Source organism: Pteropus alecto, unplaced genomic scaffold, assembly GCF_000325575.1.
Source record: "Pteropus alecto unplaced genomic scaffold, ASM32557v1 scaffold433, whole genome shotgun sequence".
NCBI lineage: Eukaryota > Metazoa > Chordata > Mammalia > Chiroptera > Pteropodidae > Pteropus > Pteropus alecto.
The window spans coordinates 564,602-580,563 of record NW_006433953.1 but is presented as its reverse complement, the minus strand read 5'-3'; the positions used below and the strand labels follow the sequence as shown (position 1 = coordinate 580,563).

Below are 15,962 nucleotides of genomic sequence, written 5' to 3'. Positions count from 1 at the left end.
AGGGACTTCAGCGATACTAGAGGCCCTCAGGCACTTCAAGCCCAGAGTGGGTCAGCAGTTCTCCATCCCAAAGGGCAAAGGCAGGCACCACTGGACCCCGAAAATCTGTCTGTAGTGTGTGGACCACAGTGACCTGGCTCGCATCCACCAGGCTCAGCTTCTGGGCCTCGTACTCCAGGAGCAGGCCCACCTTCTCTGGCTGTCCAATGCCCTCAATAGGGGCTTTCTCGTTGGCCAACATGGTGTGCCACTTGCGCTGGGCATAGGTGAACACCCAGGAACGATCGTCAACACCGATGCAGCTATCCCGAGAGATGTCCATATCTGCCACTCCTATCCGGAATTGCTGGGAGCGCTTCACTGTCACTTCCCAGTAGTGTCTGCCACTGGTGACGGCTGTGTCTGCCAGCACCACTGCCCACTCCCGGAAGCGCTCTACATTCAGAGCCAATTTGGTGGGTTCTAATCCCACCATGCCATATCTGACACCTGTGTCACCTTTGAAGAGTGCCAGGCTGCTGTGGGCGGTTTTTTCTTCCAGTCTGAAACTGACGCCTGTGGGCAGAGCAAAGAGACTAGATGATAGGGGTTAAAACTCTAGAACTAATGATATAACAGATTCCGATCTGAAGCAGGCAGTCATCAGATCACGAAGAAACAGAGGAGAATCAGAATATCAAGAGGGCAAGAGAGTGGGGGCAGCCCAAGAAGCCGAAAGCTCGGACAGGAGAAGCCCAGGGTTTTAAAGAAACCAGACAGTGGAGCGTCTCAGGTTTGGAAGCTCAAGACCAACGCAAATAAGGAAGGGGGAATGACCCGAGGTGGGGTCCGGGAATAATAGGCGGAAACCATTTTGGAGGTAAAAGAGAGTAAAAGGAGATAATCCTACCTCTGCGGGCTTCGGCGGCAACAACCCCTAATCGTTTGGCTCCCCAGCGGTACAAACAGAACGAACACGCAAAGGGTAGCGCCATCTTACGCCGCGGAAGAACAGGGCACGCCCTCTGGCCTGAGACCCCGCCATCGGCCCGCCTGCTCCGCTCGCACGTAGTGCGCGAGAGACGCTAGCGCAGTGTGATGACGTAAGGGGGCCAGGGCCCAGCAGGGAGCCGCCATTTTTAGGAGTTCCGCTCTGGTTCCGGTGGTGGCTGTTACAGTTTATTCAGTTTTTTTTTTTGCGGAAAAGAATGCTTCTTACATTTTAACTAAATAGGACCTTTAGAGAAATGGTTTAACAAGATAGTTAAAGGTGATTTCAGAATTAAACAATAATTGGATTCTAACCCGTCTCCGCTGTGTAGCTTTGGATAAATCACCTAAGTTCTCTGAGCCTTAGTGGTCTTATAAAACAAGAAAAATATCTAGCTGTCAGACTTTAGTGACAATTAAATGAGAGAATAGTCTAGAATACAGGTTGACAAATAGCAACCAGTGGGTAAGTAATATTAAATACTGTAAATGTTGGTTTTGTATTTTCAGGTCTGAGAATAGAGTGGTTAATTCAATATTCGATTTTTCCAGCTTAACCAAAAGTATCACTGTTTTGGTTCAGAGTGGAACAGGTGTGAGATAGTTGATTATGGAGGGCCTACATTTAACATTCTCATCTGCTTGAGGTGCTACATCCCTGCTTTTTCAATTTTTCAGTCGGTGTGCTTATCAAGGCTCTGCTGGCTTGCCCAATATCAACATCCCATCTCCATGCTCCTATCCCTCAAAGTTATTTTAGATCCTTAAGGGCCTAAAAAATTAAAGAAAAACTCTTCCCACACCCCAGAGTTCCAACCACCGTTCCTATGGAGGTGGCACCAATACAGGCCACTGTCATCCTTGGCCTCAACTGAGGCTTTCTCTTTCTAATGGGGTGGCTTCTAACCTTGTCTCCCAATTTCCATCCGTCTGCTTTAATCCAGTGTCCACATTACAGTCAGGGATATTTCTAAATCACAAATATGATCATGCCACTCCCCAACTTAAATCTTTAAATGTGTTTGTCAAATTCTCTCGCATGATCTAAGGCTTTACATGATATAACTGCCATCTACCTTCGTTTTTTCTCATAAAACACAATCCCTCTTTTCGAAGGTCTACAGTCCATTGGGGAGATAGTTGAGAACATTGGCAGCTGCAACAGGATACATACACTAAGCTACCTTTTCCTAAAGAAACGTCCTGGATTCCCTGACTTTATGAGCTGCAACCCATAATCAGCCAGTTGCCCAGGCCAGAAACCTGGAAGTCTCTGACTTCTTTGTCTCCCTCATCTCACATATATGATTGTCACTAAATCCCTATCATCTTATTTCTCCCTTGGACTACTGCATTGGGCTTCTATGTGGTCTCCCATTCTCCCCGGTGCTTCCAAGGGAACATTTAAAGAGGTAGCTGTAGCTACCCAGCTACTTAGCTCACGCATTAGATGGTGAATTTATAAGAATGGGCATTAAATCCTTTGTTCTCTGTACCCCAGGGCCTCAGTATTCCCAGTAGTACAGAGTTAAGTGTTCATTGTTTTTGAATGAATGAAGGAATGACTCTAAAGGGAGTGTTGTGCCCACATTCTTGGAGTGCAGTAGCTCATTCCTTCCACCAGGGGTCAACCTGGCCCAGCCTTTTAAATCCCGCTTAAAGTGTGAGAAAGGTTTCCTTCTAAACCTAGGAGCAAAGGGAGGAGAGATTTCCTTCAGAAAAATCCTGCTCTGTAGGTACTTTGCATTTTGGTAATAATGAGAGGAAAGTTCCAGGATTGTGTTTCTGTAGGATTTCTCCTTTGGTTCCATCCTGGTTGTGAGAGCTGGAGCAAATAGTTTTTCTTGCCTATCATCTCTTTCATTACTTCACTTTTACAGGCTGACTATCCATCTGATAAACTCACCTACATCATTCAGATAATTTATCTGCCTCATTGCTAATGAACAAGTAATTAATTCTTAACATTTCCATGCATAATAATTAGGAAGTGATAGAATTTTACTTGACAGACAAAAATGGGAAAAGGCATTCAAAGTATAGGAGACAGCTTAGGCTAAAGCACTGGATTATGAAACAGAGTGGGGTGTTATAGGAACCATAAGAAGCATAATATTGCCTGAATCTAATGCTGGGGAGATAAGGAGAGAGTTTGGAAAAGCTGAGGCTGGATTATGAAGAGGCCTGTATGCCATGATAAGAACGTCTTTCAGGCATTCAAGAGCTGTTGAAGGGAATACAGGGAAATGGCAAATTAGGGTACTTTTGTAATGATAAAGCTAGCAGCAACATAGAGAATGAATTGGAGAGGATGAGACTAGAAATGGTCAAACAGGGTCCGAGGGCACTAGAGATCTCAGATGAGACACAGTGTGGGCTCAAGCTAAGAAGAAAAATTGATGGAGCTTAGTGGGAGTGAGAGGATGAGAGAAGGAAAGCTGATGTATAGGTTTCTGACTTAATGAGGGGATACAGAAGGAAAAGCATATTTTGATGGGAGGAAGATAGTTCAGTTTGGGGCAGGCTGAATTTGAGGTGTCTATTGAATACCCAGGTGAAATGTTCTGTACATATATAGACATAGATTTCAAGGGAGAAGTGGGCATAGGTGAAGTCATTCAAGGAGAGGGTGTAAACTAGAATAAGTGGGAGTAAACTGAAGTGCAGTCCTAGGGAATCCCAGTACCTGAGATGACATGAAGTACTTAGAATAGGACCTGACCCATAGTGAGCATTGGTCGGCCTGGCTTGGGGTTGTACCTGACTCCATAGAAAAAGAAGGGGAGAAGGAGGCAAGAACAGGATGGACCGATCTATTTTTCACTCTGTTTCTTGGATTTCCCCCATTTCTAACATAGGGGCCCTGGCCTGATCTAAGTGCTAATTGGAGCCCTTAACTATGGATGGGAGAGAGATGATGCGCTCAGAGCTTGGGGATTGTTCTGGACTTTGCCAGAAGTCAGCAGTCAGCAAAGCATAACCAGAGAAAGAGAGAGAAGGGGGGCCCTCAGGAGCTAGCCAAAGGGGCTGCTAGCCTGGTTTGTGCTACGCTGGGGCCTTTGTCCTACAGAAACTGTCCACACAATGGAGCTGGGTTACATGCTGACCTGGCATTCTGAGTATGGAGCTGGGATAGAGATTCCACATAGTGGAAGCAAAGATGGATGGTTACCCAACCCCTCAGTACCATGACTCTACTCAACCACATTGTAATTGCTAGAGATGTTCAATGCTTGATAATCATAAATTATGTTTATATCTGGTTAATTCATGAATCAGTTCATTTACACTTTGATTTAGGGCAATTAAAGTGTGTATTACTTGGGCATATCTCATTTGGTCCTCATACAATCCTGTATATACAACAAAGTAAATATTTTTATGGAACTCAAACCTGGGTTATTTTTTAGGTCCTGATGATATGGGCTGGCTAGGAAGTTGCTTCAGAAAGGTGGTGAGTCATTCCTGGACAACCTCAGAAGTGGTTATAGTAATCACGTGGGACCCACTGTGGAGAAACAAAGTAAGACAGCTCTGCATGAAGATTCCCTGAGCTTTATAGACTCATTTGCACCGTAGTAGTATGGATCATGCTCCCTATGGCACCTCTCTGGAACTGAGAAATGGGGCCTTCTCTATTGAAGGGGAGAGTAAAGTTAGGATCACTAGGCCCAGGAATATAGAGTTTGAAAGGCCGATCATTAATAATAAAGAGATAACTCAATTAAGTATAGAGATAGATGAGACTCCAGGATAATTACTACTACAAGCCATGAGATTTAAAATAACGATACCAAGTTTGTTATTTTATAAATCCTTTTTCTCCATTTTCATGGTTCTTAATGGAAAAAACTTCAAAAATGTTTGTATGCGTACTTAAGGCCAGAAGAAAGGTAGAGAATCTAGAGCAAAACATTTTTTGCAATCTCAAATACAAGAGTGGAATAGAGTGATAGCAAAAAAAAAAAAAAAAAAAAAAAAAGTGAACAGCTAACCAGAAGGGAAGACTAAGAACTTGGATGTGTCTTGGATGATCCTAGGAATGTTGACCCCAGGAATCCCCTGTACTCCCAGAAAAGTCCTCAAGGCACTTTCCTTTGCAGATTCCAACGACTGAGTTGCCAGTTCAGCATTGCTACCTTCTCACTGGTTTACTCTGTTTCAAGTAAGCGAGTGGGATATCTTTACCTTGCCTTCCCTACAATCATTGTTGTCTTCCAGATCATCCCGGGAGCTTTTCTTCTTTACCTCTTTGACTCCTCAAACCCAGATTCATAAAGATAATTAGGGAGTGGAAGGATGAGTCTCTCTCTACCTTTACTGTCAGCACCTCTGGTTAACAGAAGCCATTGTAAGCTCCTGCCCCAGGCAGCTGCCGCCTAACTGGTCAATTAAGTTAGCTGCAGCTCCCCTCCTTGAGTAGGGTGGCACTGGGTAGGTAATGAGGATAGATGGCTGATAAGACTTTAAGGAAGGAATAAAACAGGGGCACCCTGTTTTGTGCATCTTCTCATTATGCCATCTTCAATAGGCTACCAATAGACCAATGAGTTAGGCTCAGCAACTCAGTAACTTAAGTGACTTGCTGCAGACCATTTCCCCAAAGCTGCTTTGGTGGATAGTGGAGCCTGGGGGTAGTGAGAGGGATTATGTGTCTTACCCTTTATCCTAGAGTCTCTGGTCTCCTCTAGGTGAGCAATAGGGGTCATAAAGGCCAGGCTCTAAGCATGAAGGTTTTCTCTACTCTCCAGCTGGCATTCACCATGTTTGCTGTGGCTCACCAGCAGTGACGAGAGGCAGTAGGCCAGGCAGCCTGGTGGTGGGTCTTTCAATGACTGCTGGAGCACTGGCATCAGTAAGAACCCCACCCACACTAAGCAGGGGGCTTGGGGAAGGCTGGGTTCTACTCTTCTAGGGAGACATAGCTTCATTTTTTCTTTAAAGAACATGGCTAATAGAAAACATTGAGTATGCTGCTTATATATAAATCAGTGCAAAAACTCAAGTGAGTTTTCGAGAGCTCATCTCTAGTTTGAAAGTTTGGCATCCCACTAAGAAAAGAGGCTGGCATGAAAAGAAATAGGCTGGAGTTCAGGTCTCCAAGGAGTTCTTGTCAAATTTGATGAGGAATTAAAGGGGGAGGTTGGTAGCTTCGAATAAGGAAATCCAACTGTTTTATTTGGTGTCTACAAAGGCACCAAATTAGCTGCTTTTTGCCCTCTGTCTCTTATTATAAGAGGCTGTAGGGTTGGTAATTAGAGATAATCCATTCCTGTGAATAAAACCCTCATCCAATGGCTCCTATTTATTAAATGTTTTATTCTGTGCCAGGCATATACTAGGCCTTTATCTATGTTATCTTATTTGATCCCTAGGAAACTGAGGTTCAGAGAGCTTATATTAATTTATTCAACAAATATTTATTTACTGCCCACTATGTGTCAAACATATGGTTTGCAGTTGTGAACAAATCAGACACATCACTGCCCTCCTGGAGTTTATCTCTAGAGGGGATAATTTCTCCACCTAGAAAGTAGTAAAGCCTGGATTTTAGTTGCTGCTCTCCTTTATAGATTTCAAGTGCACAGAATAGTCCTTTGTTCATGACATTCCCCTCCTTGTTGTCCTATATATGTTGGCTCCCACTTACTTAGGCTTTTTTTAGATAATAATTAAGCATCATTATTAACCATACACTCAACAGAAAAACTACAACCTTAACAAACAACTTACAGAAATCTACACATATATACATAAATATTCCACTCTGTCTCCTTGCCTCCCCAACCCAAAGTAAACATCATTCTGAATCCTTTTCATCATTCTTTGCTCTGTGGGTGTGTGTGAGTGTGTGTGTGTGTGTGTGTGTGTGTGTGTGTGTGTGTGTGTGTGTGTGTGTTTGTGTGTAGTTTCATCTCTATAGTATTCTGAAAAGCATATTTTCATTTTAGATTGTTTTAATTTTATGAAAAGGTTATAATGCCATATGTAGTCTTTTGGGACTTTTAAAAAATATTTTATTGCTAAGATTCATCCCTATTATTCCGAGTCACTGTGGTGGTTCAGTCTTTTTGACTGCTGAATACTTTTCCATTGTGTGAACATGCCACTGTTTATTCTTCCATTTTCCTGTCTATGGGCATTTGAATTGCTTCAAGTTTTTTGCTATTGTGAACAGTACTGCTCTAAACATTCCTGTACATGTCTCCTGGTGGAGGTTTAGAAAAGTTTCTTTTGTGTATATAAGTGAGAAGTGAAATTCCTGGGTAGAAAGAATGTGTTTATCTTTACAGGATGGTGCTATACTGTGTCCAAAGTGATTATTCCAATTAGACCCTCACCAACACTCAGTCATAACTAATTCTGGACCTTTGCATCCCCATCTACATCTGAATCAAAGTATCTATTGCCAAGTTCTCTGCTCTTAACACCATGAGGTGCTATCTTCTCTCCTTTTCTGGAAGCAGTATGAACCCTGCGCATAGGGTCCCACAATGGAGCCAGTGGTGGTACTGGGACCTGGGAGTATCACTGGATGAGATGCAGTAGGGGTTATGGTGCCTGAAGTTAGGAGATTGGTTAGGCTTCTAGGATACAAGAGACTCTAAAGACCTCTGATAGATTGTTCTGCTTCCATGGAATTGGGAGCTACAGTACCCTTGGGTGCTTTCTGACCTGTTCTCAGCAACTCTTCCTGCATGTGGATGGGTTAGATGAGCTGTAACTCTTTCTGTCCATCCCTAAGCTGGATATTGGAAGAGGAGAGGAGCATAGGCCCTGATCTGTGTTCCTCTTCTCTCTCCACAGGTGTACTGGATGGGACCAATGCTGGGCACTAATATTGCAGGCCTGTCCTTCAAATTTTTGTTCTCCTCTGATGCTTCTCGGGATAAGCTTGTGGCCTTTATGACTTGCCACTATACAAAGATGGTGGACCTTACCAGTGTGACCCATTCTGCCTTCTCCACCACCACACAGCCCCCACCTCTAGGTTCCAAGTTCATTAACCAAGCCTGAGTACAAACGAACCTCTTTCCCCAAGCTTTCCTTCCCATTTTGTCCTTTTCTCTTTCCTTGACCAGCTTGCTTCCCCAGACACCCTCGCCCCAACCTTTCCCTAGGGATCAAGGTTTAGGAGCCTAGTGTCCTCTGATCACAGCCATATTAAGAGGCATTAGATCCTCCCATTGCTTCATAGCCATGACTCAGTTTTCTTCCTTTCAGTACTTCTCGCTAGGACTTTTTGAGTTAAAGAAGATGAAGTACAAGCCGATCCTGAGATTTAACTACTAACCCCTTTTCCCCTCCCCAGCCCTCCAACCCCACTCCCAGCCTATCCATGGAAAATAACCTCTTCCCCTTATCTGTCTCTGTGGTTTAAAAGGCTAGGCTGAGAGTTTAGAAAGGGAGGTGCTGGCATGGGTTGGGGGTAGGGAACCCAGGGCTAGGAGAAAGCCAGACACAGCAGAACTATTCTTGTCCCAGAGCTGCAGGGTCCACAGATTCCAGCCCAAACCAGCCAATGGGAGAAGGCCCTCTAATCCCAGAGGACTAAAGAATTCTCTTCAGTTATCCAACATCCCTGCTGGACCCCACTCCTGACCCCACCCCCACCCTTACCCCTGGCCAGCTCAGAGGAGCCTGGAGGCCCCCAGGAGCACAGTCTCATACTTCATGAAATAAACTCAACTTGACTGACCTTCCAAACTGTTGAGGAACGTTCTAATATAGATGTCGATCAAGGCTATGAACTCCAACTTTAACATGAAAAGAAAGGCAGCCTCTTTTGAGGCCCCCTGTTCTTGGTCCCTTACTTTCAGAGCCTCTCCAGCTCTGACCCTAACCCCACCTTCACACCCAGTACTCTGCTCATCTCCCAGTTGAAGAGGGAGGGGAAAATCCAGCAGCTTTATCTGATGCATGAGAGTGGGCCCAGCCCTCTGCAGCTGTGAAGGGGTTAAGAGGCTGGGCCAGCCACCTCAGCCTGCCCCTCCCAGGGATTAAGAGTCCTCTATAAAGGGGACTGGCCACCCAGATCAGGCCAGGGGGGTATCAGGGACCCAGGCATTGAGCCCATCCCCCCTGCCATGTGGGAACTGCGGTCAGCCTCCTTCTGGAGGGCCATATTTGCTGAGTTCTTTGCCACCCTCTTCTATGTCTTCTTTGGACTGGGGGCCTCACTGCGTTGGGCCCCTGGACCCCTGCATGTCCTGCAGGTGGCGCTGGCCTTTGGCCTGGCCCTGGCTACGCTGGTGCAAGCTGTGGGCCACATCAGTGGAGCCCATGTCAATCCTGCAGTCACTTTTGCCTTCCTTGTGGGCTCCCAGATGTCCCTACTCCGTGCCTTCTGCTATATGGCAGCCCAACTCCTGGGAGCCGTGGCTGGGGCCGCTGTGCTGTATAGTGTTACCCCGCCTGCCGTCCGAGGAAACCTAGCTCTTAACACGGTAATGGTCAGCTGAGTGGGGCTGAGGGAACTTGATGCCCTGACTTCCTGCCTGGTATGGGTGGATCAGTACCCCGGGGGTCTGGGACATTTGTGTGTGTGTGTGTGTGTGTGTGTTTATTTCAGGATGGGGAGGATCAACAAGTGGTTTGGAGGGATAAGGAAGGCATAGAGCCCTGGAATGAGAATCAGGAAACTTGAGTTCCAGTCCAGCTTTTCTTCCAACTCCTTACAGGTTCTTTAGGAAATGTATTTTATCTTATGGGGCCTCAGTTTCTGCATATGCATAAGTGGGTGCAATTATTTTCAACATGAAGAAATATTATTAGGATAAATTAAGAAAAAATGTGGTTACTATGAAAGGGGTCGTGTTATCCTTCCTTTCCAGGGACTTGGTGCTATAAGAAAGGGTCTTGCCTGGGAAGTCTTGAGGCTTCCTAACGAGTGCCTCCTTTCTTTTTCCTTTGCCCAGTTGCACCCTGGGGTGAGTGTGGGCCAAGCCACCACGGTGGAGATCTTCCTGACGCTCCAGTTCGTGCTCTGCATCTTTGCCACATACGACGAGAGGCGGAATGGCCGCCTGGGCTCTGTGGCCCTGGCTGTTGGCTTCTCCCTCACCCTGGGGCACCTCTTTGGGGTAAGCAGAAGAGGGGAGCACCTTCTCACTTAAGGATTCCAGGGCCCCAAAATCTTTCCTGACTTTTAAGGGTTCTTCCCGCTCACCTGTCAAATATAAACATTACCTACCTCCCTCTGTATCACTCAGCACAGAGGAATCAAACTTGCTTATTCCTCTCTCTCTTGTGACTTCTGTGTCTAGTCCTTCTTGAAGCCAAGGTGGAAATGCATGCATCATGGATAGATGTGGGCTTTGCCTGTGGATCCATAGTCTGTCCTCAGACTGAGCATCTGTGCCTTCACTCCATTGTGGGACCCCATGTGGCTGTCCTTCCCTACTTGCTGCTGGCTGGAGGCAAGGTGCCAGCCTTAAGGAGCATGTGGATTGAGGGGAGAGAAAATGGGGTGGAGTTGGGGGGAAGTGCTCAATTACAACTGTGTCTTTTGCAGATGTATTATACTGGTGCAGGCATGAACCCTGCCCGCTCCTTTGCTCCAGCCATTCTCACCAGAAACTTCACCAACCACTGGGTGAGTGAGGGAGAGGGGCAAGATCCTGAAGCCCTCCTGGATGGGTGTGGACTGCAGGTTCCAGGTTCGGTTCCTGCTTTCCATTTGGATGTGTTAACTGCTGTACCAGCACTCAGCTAAGCAGGCTGTCACAGGGTTTGGCTGTCACAGAGTTTGGCCTGCCTGTGTGAGCAGGGTTCATTAATTTGCTAGAAAGAGAAGCTCTTGCTCATATTGTTCCTTTGCTAGTTAGTCAGGGAATTTTACTAACTGTCTATTGGATTCCAAAACAAGCACTGTGAGGACAGACAACTGAACAGGAAGACCAAAACTTCTACTCTCAGAAGTCAGGATGTGTATAAGCCCAAATGGGCTGGGATTTCATCCCAATTCTAGCACTTTACTAACCTCATGTGTGACTATGGCAAAGAACTCAATCATTTTGCACCTTAGTTTCCTTACTATAAAATGAGGTGTTATGAGAAGTGAGTGTAAAAGTTACGTGTGAGATATTTATCTCATGTGGAATGAGTCCTCAGTAAAAACTGGCTATGTTTGGCCATGTGTCAGACAAACATGAAAATAATCCAAAACATTGTCAAAGCTATATACCCACTTTCATAGCCACATTATTCACAATAGCCAAAAGGTGGAAGCAATCCAAGTGTCCATTACAGATGAATGAATAAAAAAAATTTGGTATATACATAACCATAAAATAGTGTTCAACCTTTAAAAAGAAGGAAATTCTAACACACATTACAACATGGATGAACCTTGAGGACAATATGCTTAACGAAATAAGGCAGTCACAAAAAGACAAATATAGTATAATTCCACTTATTGCAGTACCTAGAGTAGTCAAATTCATTGATATAAAGCAAAATGGTAGATGACAGGGAGAGGGGGAAATGGGGAATAGTTATTTAATAGATATGGAATTTCAGTTTTGCAAGATGAAAAAGTCCTGGAGATTTGTTGCACAACATGTTACATGAATATACTCAACACTATTGAACTGCACGCTTAGAAATGGTTAAAATGGTAAATTTTGTTATGTGTATTTTATCACAATTAAAAATTTTTTTCAAAGCAATATATAAACTAGTGTAAACTGGTAACAACAGGTAGAATATACCTAAGAAGGTGTGGGATAAAGGAATAATTTGATGAGTCAGAAAAGAAATGGTGAATTTTGAGGTGCAGGCAGTGGAACAGGCTAGTTTTAAACCAAACAAACTAACCAGCACTGATTTCCCCTTAAATAGTGCCCAGTTATATGTGCCAAATGCAGGATGCCTGTTTTCTATCCATGGAGTTTGGAAAAGAGCCATTTTGCTTTTGATTTCCTCCCCAAGCCTGATTATTCCCTTCCTCTTCCTACAGGTGTACTGGGTGGGCCCAATCATTGGAGGGGGCCTAGGCAGTCTCCTCTACGACTTTCTTCTCTTCCCTCGGCTCAAGAGTGTTTCTGAGAGACTGTCTATTCTCAAGGGTACCAGGCCCAGTGACTCCAATGGACAACCAGAGGGCACAGGGGAACCTGTTGAACTGAAGACCCAGGCCCTATAAAAGCTCCAGTTGGATAGAGAATGTAGGAAGCTTCTGGGTTTACGTGGAGACGTGGAGGGGCTAAGCCAGCCCCTGGATGAAGAAAGAGACTGTGGGGAGGGGCATGTACTTCTTTATTTTTTAATTTACGTGCGTGTTTTTTTTTTTCCTTTTGCCGTGTGAAATCTTTCAAGTTGCATTCATGAGCTGGTTGGTGCAAACTTCCCTTCCTCCCCATCCCACCTCTTTTCGCCGATGTGTGTGCATGATTGTGCGTATGAATGTGAGTGAATGTGGCTATGTCTGAGTTTGGGGGCATGGCAGGAGAGGTAAGGAAGGGAAAAGAGCTATCATCCTATACCTTCCTCTCCCAACCCAGTGTGGTGAACACGGAACCAAGACCAGTCAAGTGTATGGTTCTAGGTTTCTGAGGGAGCTGGGAAGCAAGGAGTACTCCTCAGAGGAGACAGAAGGAGAGAAGTGAAGGAGTTAAGGCATTCCAAGGGTTGGGAAGAGCAGGTAGGGGCAGAGAGAGAGGAAATAGAAGTATTAGCCCCAGTTCAGGATGCAATTGTATCAAAAAGTTTGAGGGAAGTTAATAGAAGTGTAGCCTACTTATCTCAGGGATGCTTGCCCCAGGGACTTGGGTGGGGAAGTAGCTCTGAGAAAAGTGAACACTGAGGTTTGAACTGTTCTGTAAAGCCACATAAACCTGTCTACATCCATTGGCTGGGTTTTGTGTTCATTCTGGCAAGATGGATCTCTTTGGAGGGCCTGGGCCAGTGAGCTCCCAACCTAAACAAAGGGTGGGTGAGCCTAGAATCTAGAAAAATCAAGTAGTTTAAGGGTTCTGCCTGACATTCCCAGTGGGGCCGCTAGGCAGATGGTACTTAAGCCCCAGAAGAGCTCCAAGGCAAAAACAGGAAATTGATGCCTGGAGCAAAGGCAGAGGGGCGGGTGGGAGTGTAGGAGGGATGGGCTTTGACCCTGAGTTTTAATTTAGTTAGAGCAGATCAAAACACTCTTCAAACGGCATCTTGCTGCTTTTATCACTAGTTTTTTATTTTCCTTTTTTGTGTCTTTTCACTTTTCTCTCAACTGTCCTTTCATCTTCAGCAAATCTCTTCTAACTCTTCTCCTATCCCAGAAATTGATTCCTTCTATTCAAATACTTAATAATTCAGGAGATAATTATTCAATCGAGCCCTATCTTCTTTTGTTGTTGGCAAAATACACTCATCTCAGCACAGGCCAGAGGAGATCCTCAAGTGATCAATGAATATTTATTGTCGATCTCTTCCTTTTAGGAGCCTCCTGCATACTTCGCAAGCTTTAAACCTATACTTCCAGTATGACAGACACCCCCGCCCCGCAAAAGACCACTCTTCCCTGTAGCTCAATTCCGCACTTCTTCCCAAATAAAGCCTAACTTTTCTAACCAACCCTGTAAGACTTTGGAATAATCCACTTGACTAGGAGAAGGGGAAGAATGTTTGTAAATTCACTTCTAATTGGGTTTTGATTCCTATTACCTTAAGTCAGCAAAAAATTCATTGCGTTGTGATTTTTGGCTCAATGTAGGAGATGGACTCAGATAAAACAGTACTTGTGACAGCTCCCCTTTTCCTTACTTTATCACCACTACCACCCCGCCTGCTCGAGGTCACATGGACCAGCCCGGTTCGCCCCGCCCCGCCCCGCAACCAGGAGGCGACTGGTCCCTCCCAATCTGGTGGCGGGAAAAGCTGCAGCCGCGGGCGGGGGGACCGCTGCCTTCTCGGGGATCCTGAGGACCGGCGGGGAGCGGGTGAGTGAGTGTGTGGATGAGAGAGCTCTGAGTGGACTGCATCCCTGCAGAGCTGCGGGGCACTCGGGAGATGCTGGGTCTTCTTTCCCGCCACTGAGTTTAAAGGCAGGAGGGGCGGGGCGCGCACTTTGGGTGCGCACGCGCAATTCCCCACCGTGCTGCACCCTAAGTGAGTGCCATGGCGTTCGGTTCTCGCCGGGGACTTTCCCTCCTTCCCACGCCACTCCGCACAGTTTGGTCTTCGCGCGAGGGTGGGGCTGTGATGGGAAGGGGCTTCGAACCCCTGAAGTAGAACAGAAAATTTCAGGGCATTTCCACTTCAGAACGCCCCCATCCAGTTCAGACCTGAGGAAACAGGTTGCAGCTTGGTGGTCAGCAGTTGTCAGAATTCACAGGTCGCGTGGCTTAAATCTCGGGTTTTTATAGGACAGTTTTTCATTCCTTTTCTTCCTTTCCCTCTGGTATAAGTCTTAAGGAGAATACAGCCTTCGCATGGGTTTGTTAGCCAGACCATCAGCCACCATTTAAGCTTCCGCCCTTGAGTCTCTCTTTACTCTGTCTTTCATGCTGCCATGAGTTATCTTTATAAATAAAATCAATCTGGCCATTTCAGATTAAATTTGAAACTCCTTTTGGGCCACCCACAGTCAGGCTTAAATCCGTAGGTGGGCGTCCATGGCCTTTCATAGTCTGGCCCTGACCCTCAGCCTCATTTTTTAAAACTCTCTAAAATTTTTCCTGATTTATGAACTTAACTTACAGCCACATGGAAAGGGTGTATCTGCATTGTGCTCTTTCATGCCGGAGTGCCTGCTGTTTCTTCTACTAGAAGTTCTGGCCACTTCTCTTTCAGGACTGAGCTCACTTGTTCCTCTGAAAATCTGTATTTCCAGCCCTCCTAAGGCCAAAGTAGTCACTTCTTTGTGTCCTTGAAGTACTGTACTTCCATTATCTGTGGCACAGGAACCTTATATTGAGCTCCTAACATGTATGGTGCATTGTGCTCAGTGCCCAGTGGATAGAGATGATTAGGTCAGAGTTCCTGCCCTCACAGTCTGGAGCTCACAGTCTGGAAGGGAAAACACATGTAAATAAGTCTGCAGTTACTGGGTGACAAAGTAGTCTACCTGACTTCCTTACCTTACCTCTCTCAGAGCTCTTGAGTGAGCTTATCTCCTTCCACAGTTTCTCACACCATCCTGAGATGTCCTGATGCCTCCACATCTTCGGCCCCAACCTTTCCTCCTTCAACTTCGAGACTTTTCTACTTCAGTTCCGTTTAGAAACCCTATGTTGAGCATCTACCTTGTGCTTATCACAATGATTACTTAGCTGAGGAGTTTATATTTTAGTGTAATTTGTTAACAGGGAATTGAGTTAGAATCACACATTTTCAAAACACACTTATCTCCACCCCCCCCACCCCTCCCATAAATTTTGATTCGGTAACTAGTCTGAAAAGTCAGTGGTGAATAAGTAACAATTCCTGCCCTCAAGGAATTTAAGACTAATGGAGGGGGACAGACATTTTAAGCAATCTATTTAAGCATTATGTGCAGCATGAGCTGTAAATGCCATGATGGAAATCTGTCCACACATGAGCTGTAAATGCCATGATGGAAATCTATCCACACACCAGGGAGAGAGAGGTCACTTCTTTATGGAGAAATCAGGAGGAAGTACCATTTGGGCAGTCTTAAAAGATAATTGGATAGACTATAGGTGGATGAGAGAAGGGCATTCCAGACAGGGCTATCTTGAGATGGAAGCTTAAGAGCAGGCAGATCATTAAGGGCTTTATATTGTAGGCATTGGGATCCACCGAAACTTTAGTTTTGTATAGTAGTGCATGCCAATGGTAATTTAAGTTATACTAAAGTAAAAGAAATATTTCTTCTACCCTATACTACCCCTCCACCCCATCCCCCCACCAGGTCTCCCCAGAGATAATCACTATGAAGGTTCATATGTATCCATTGAGATTTAGGCAGGGTGGTTATATGGCCGGCTCTGGTAACCATATTTTGTATAGAGTTAAGAGAACAAGACTTGAGGCAGGGA

At 45.3% G+C, this 15,962-nt stretch overlaps 3 protein-coding genes across 7 annotated transcripts in view; 2 read left to right on the top strand and 1 right to left on the bottom strand.

Annotated features, from left to right (window-relative positions):
• Positions 1-6: 6 nt before the first annotated feature.
• Positions 7-1,021, bottom strand: SPRYD4 (SPRY domain containing 4). Its single transcript, XM_006908908.3, has 2 exons — positions 890-1,021; positions 7-555 (listed from the first exon to the last, which is right to left on the bottom strand). Exons 1-2 carry the CDS (start codon positions 972-974, stop codon positions 17-19), a joined length of 624 nt encoding a protein of 207 aa, XP_006908970.1. The 5' UTR covers positions 975-1,021; the 3' UTR covers positions 7-16.
• A 79-nt stretch (positions 1,022-1,100) lies between these two features.
• On the top strand, positions 1,101-13,906 carry MIP (major intrinsic protein of lens fiber). Of its 3 annotated transcripts, none has more exons than XM_025044688.1 (7): positions 1,101-1,435; positions 4,380-4,492; positions 5,073-5,134; positions 7,777-9,416; positions 9,888-10,052; positions 10,484-10,564; positions 11,930-13,906. In XM_025044688.1, the coding sequence occupies exons 4-7, from the start codon at positions 9,057-9,059 to the stop codon at positions 12,113-12,115; spliced, it is 792 nt and encodes a 263-aa protein (XP_024900456.1). In that variant the 5' UTR covers positions 1,101-1,435; positions 4,380-4,492; positions 5,073-5,134; positions 7,777-9,056; the 3' UTR covers positions 12,116-13,906. The 3 variants fall into 3 exon arrangements, with proteins under 3 accessions (XP_024900456.1, XP_006908969.1, XP_024900455.1); XM_025044687.1 differs by lacking the exon at positions 1,101-1,435 and adding an exon at positions 2,322-2,701 and having other exon boundaries at positions 11,930-13,678; XM_006908907.3 differs by lacking the exon at positions 5,073-5,134 and having other exon boundaries at positions 11,930-13,678.
• Positions 13,782-15,962, top strand: part of TIMELESS (timeless circadian regulator) — a 22,756-nt gene continuing 20,575 nt past the window's right edge. For 2 of the 3 annotated variants that reach the window (XM_015587067.2, XM_006908906.3), the window contains exon 1: positions 13,782-13,901. The gene's annotated coding sequence lies outside the window, so the exon portion shown is untranslated. The remainder of the gene's footprint in view (positions 13,902-15,962) is intronic. The other variant, XM_015587065.2, reaches the window with a different exon arrangement.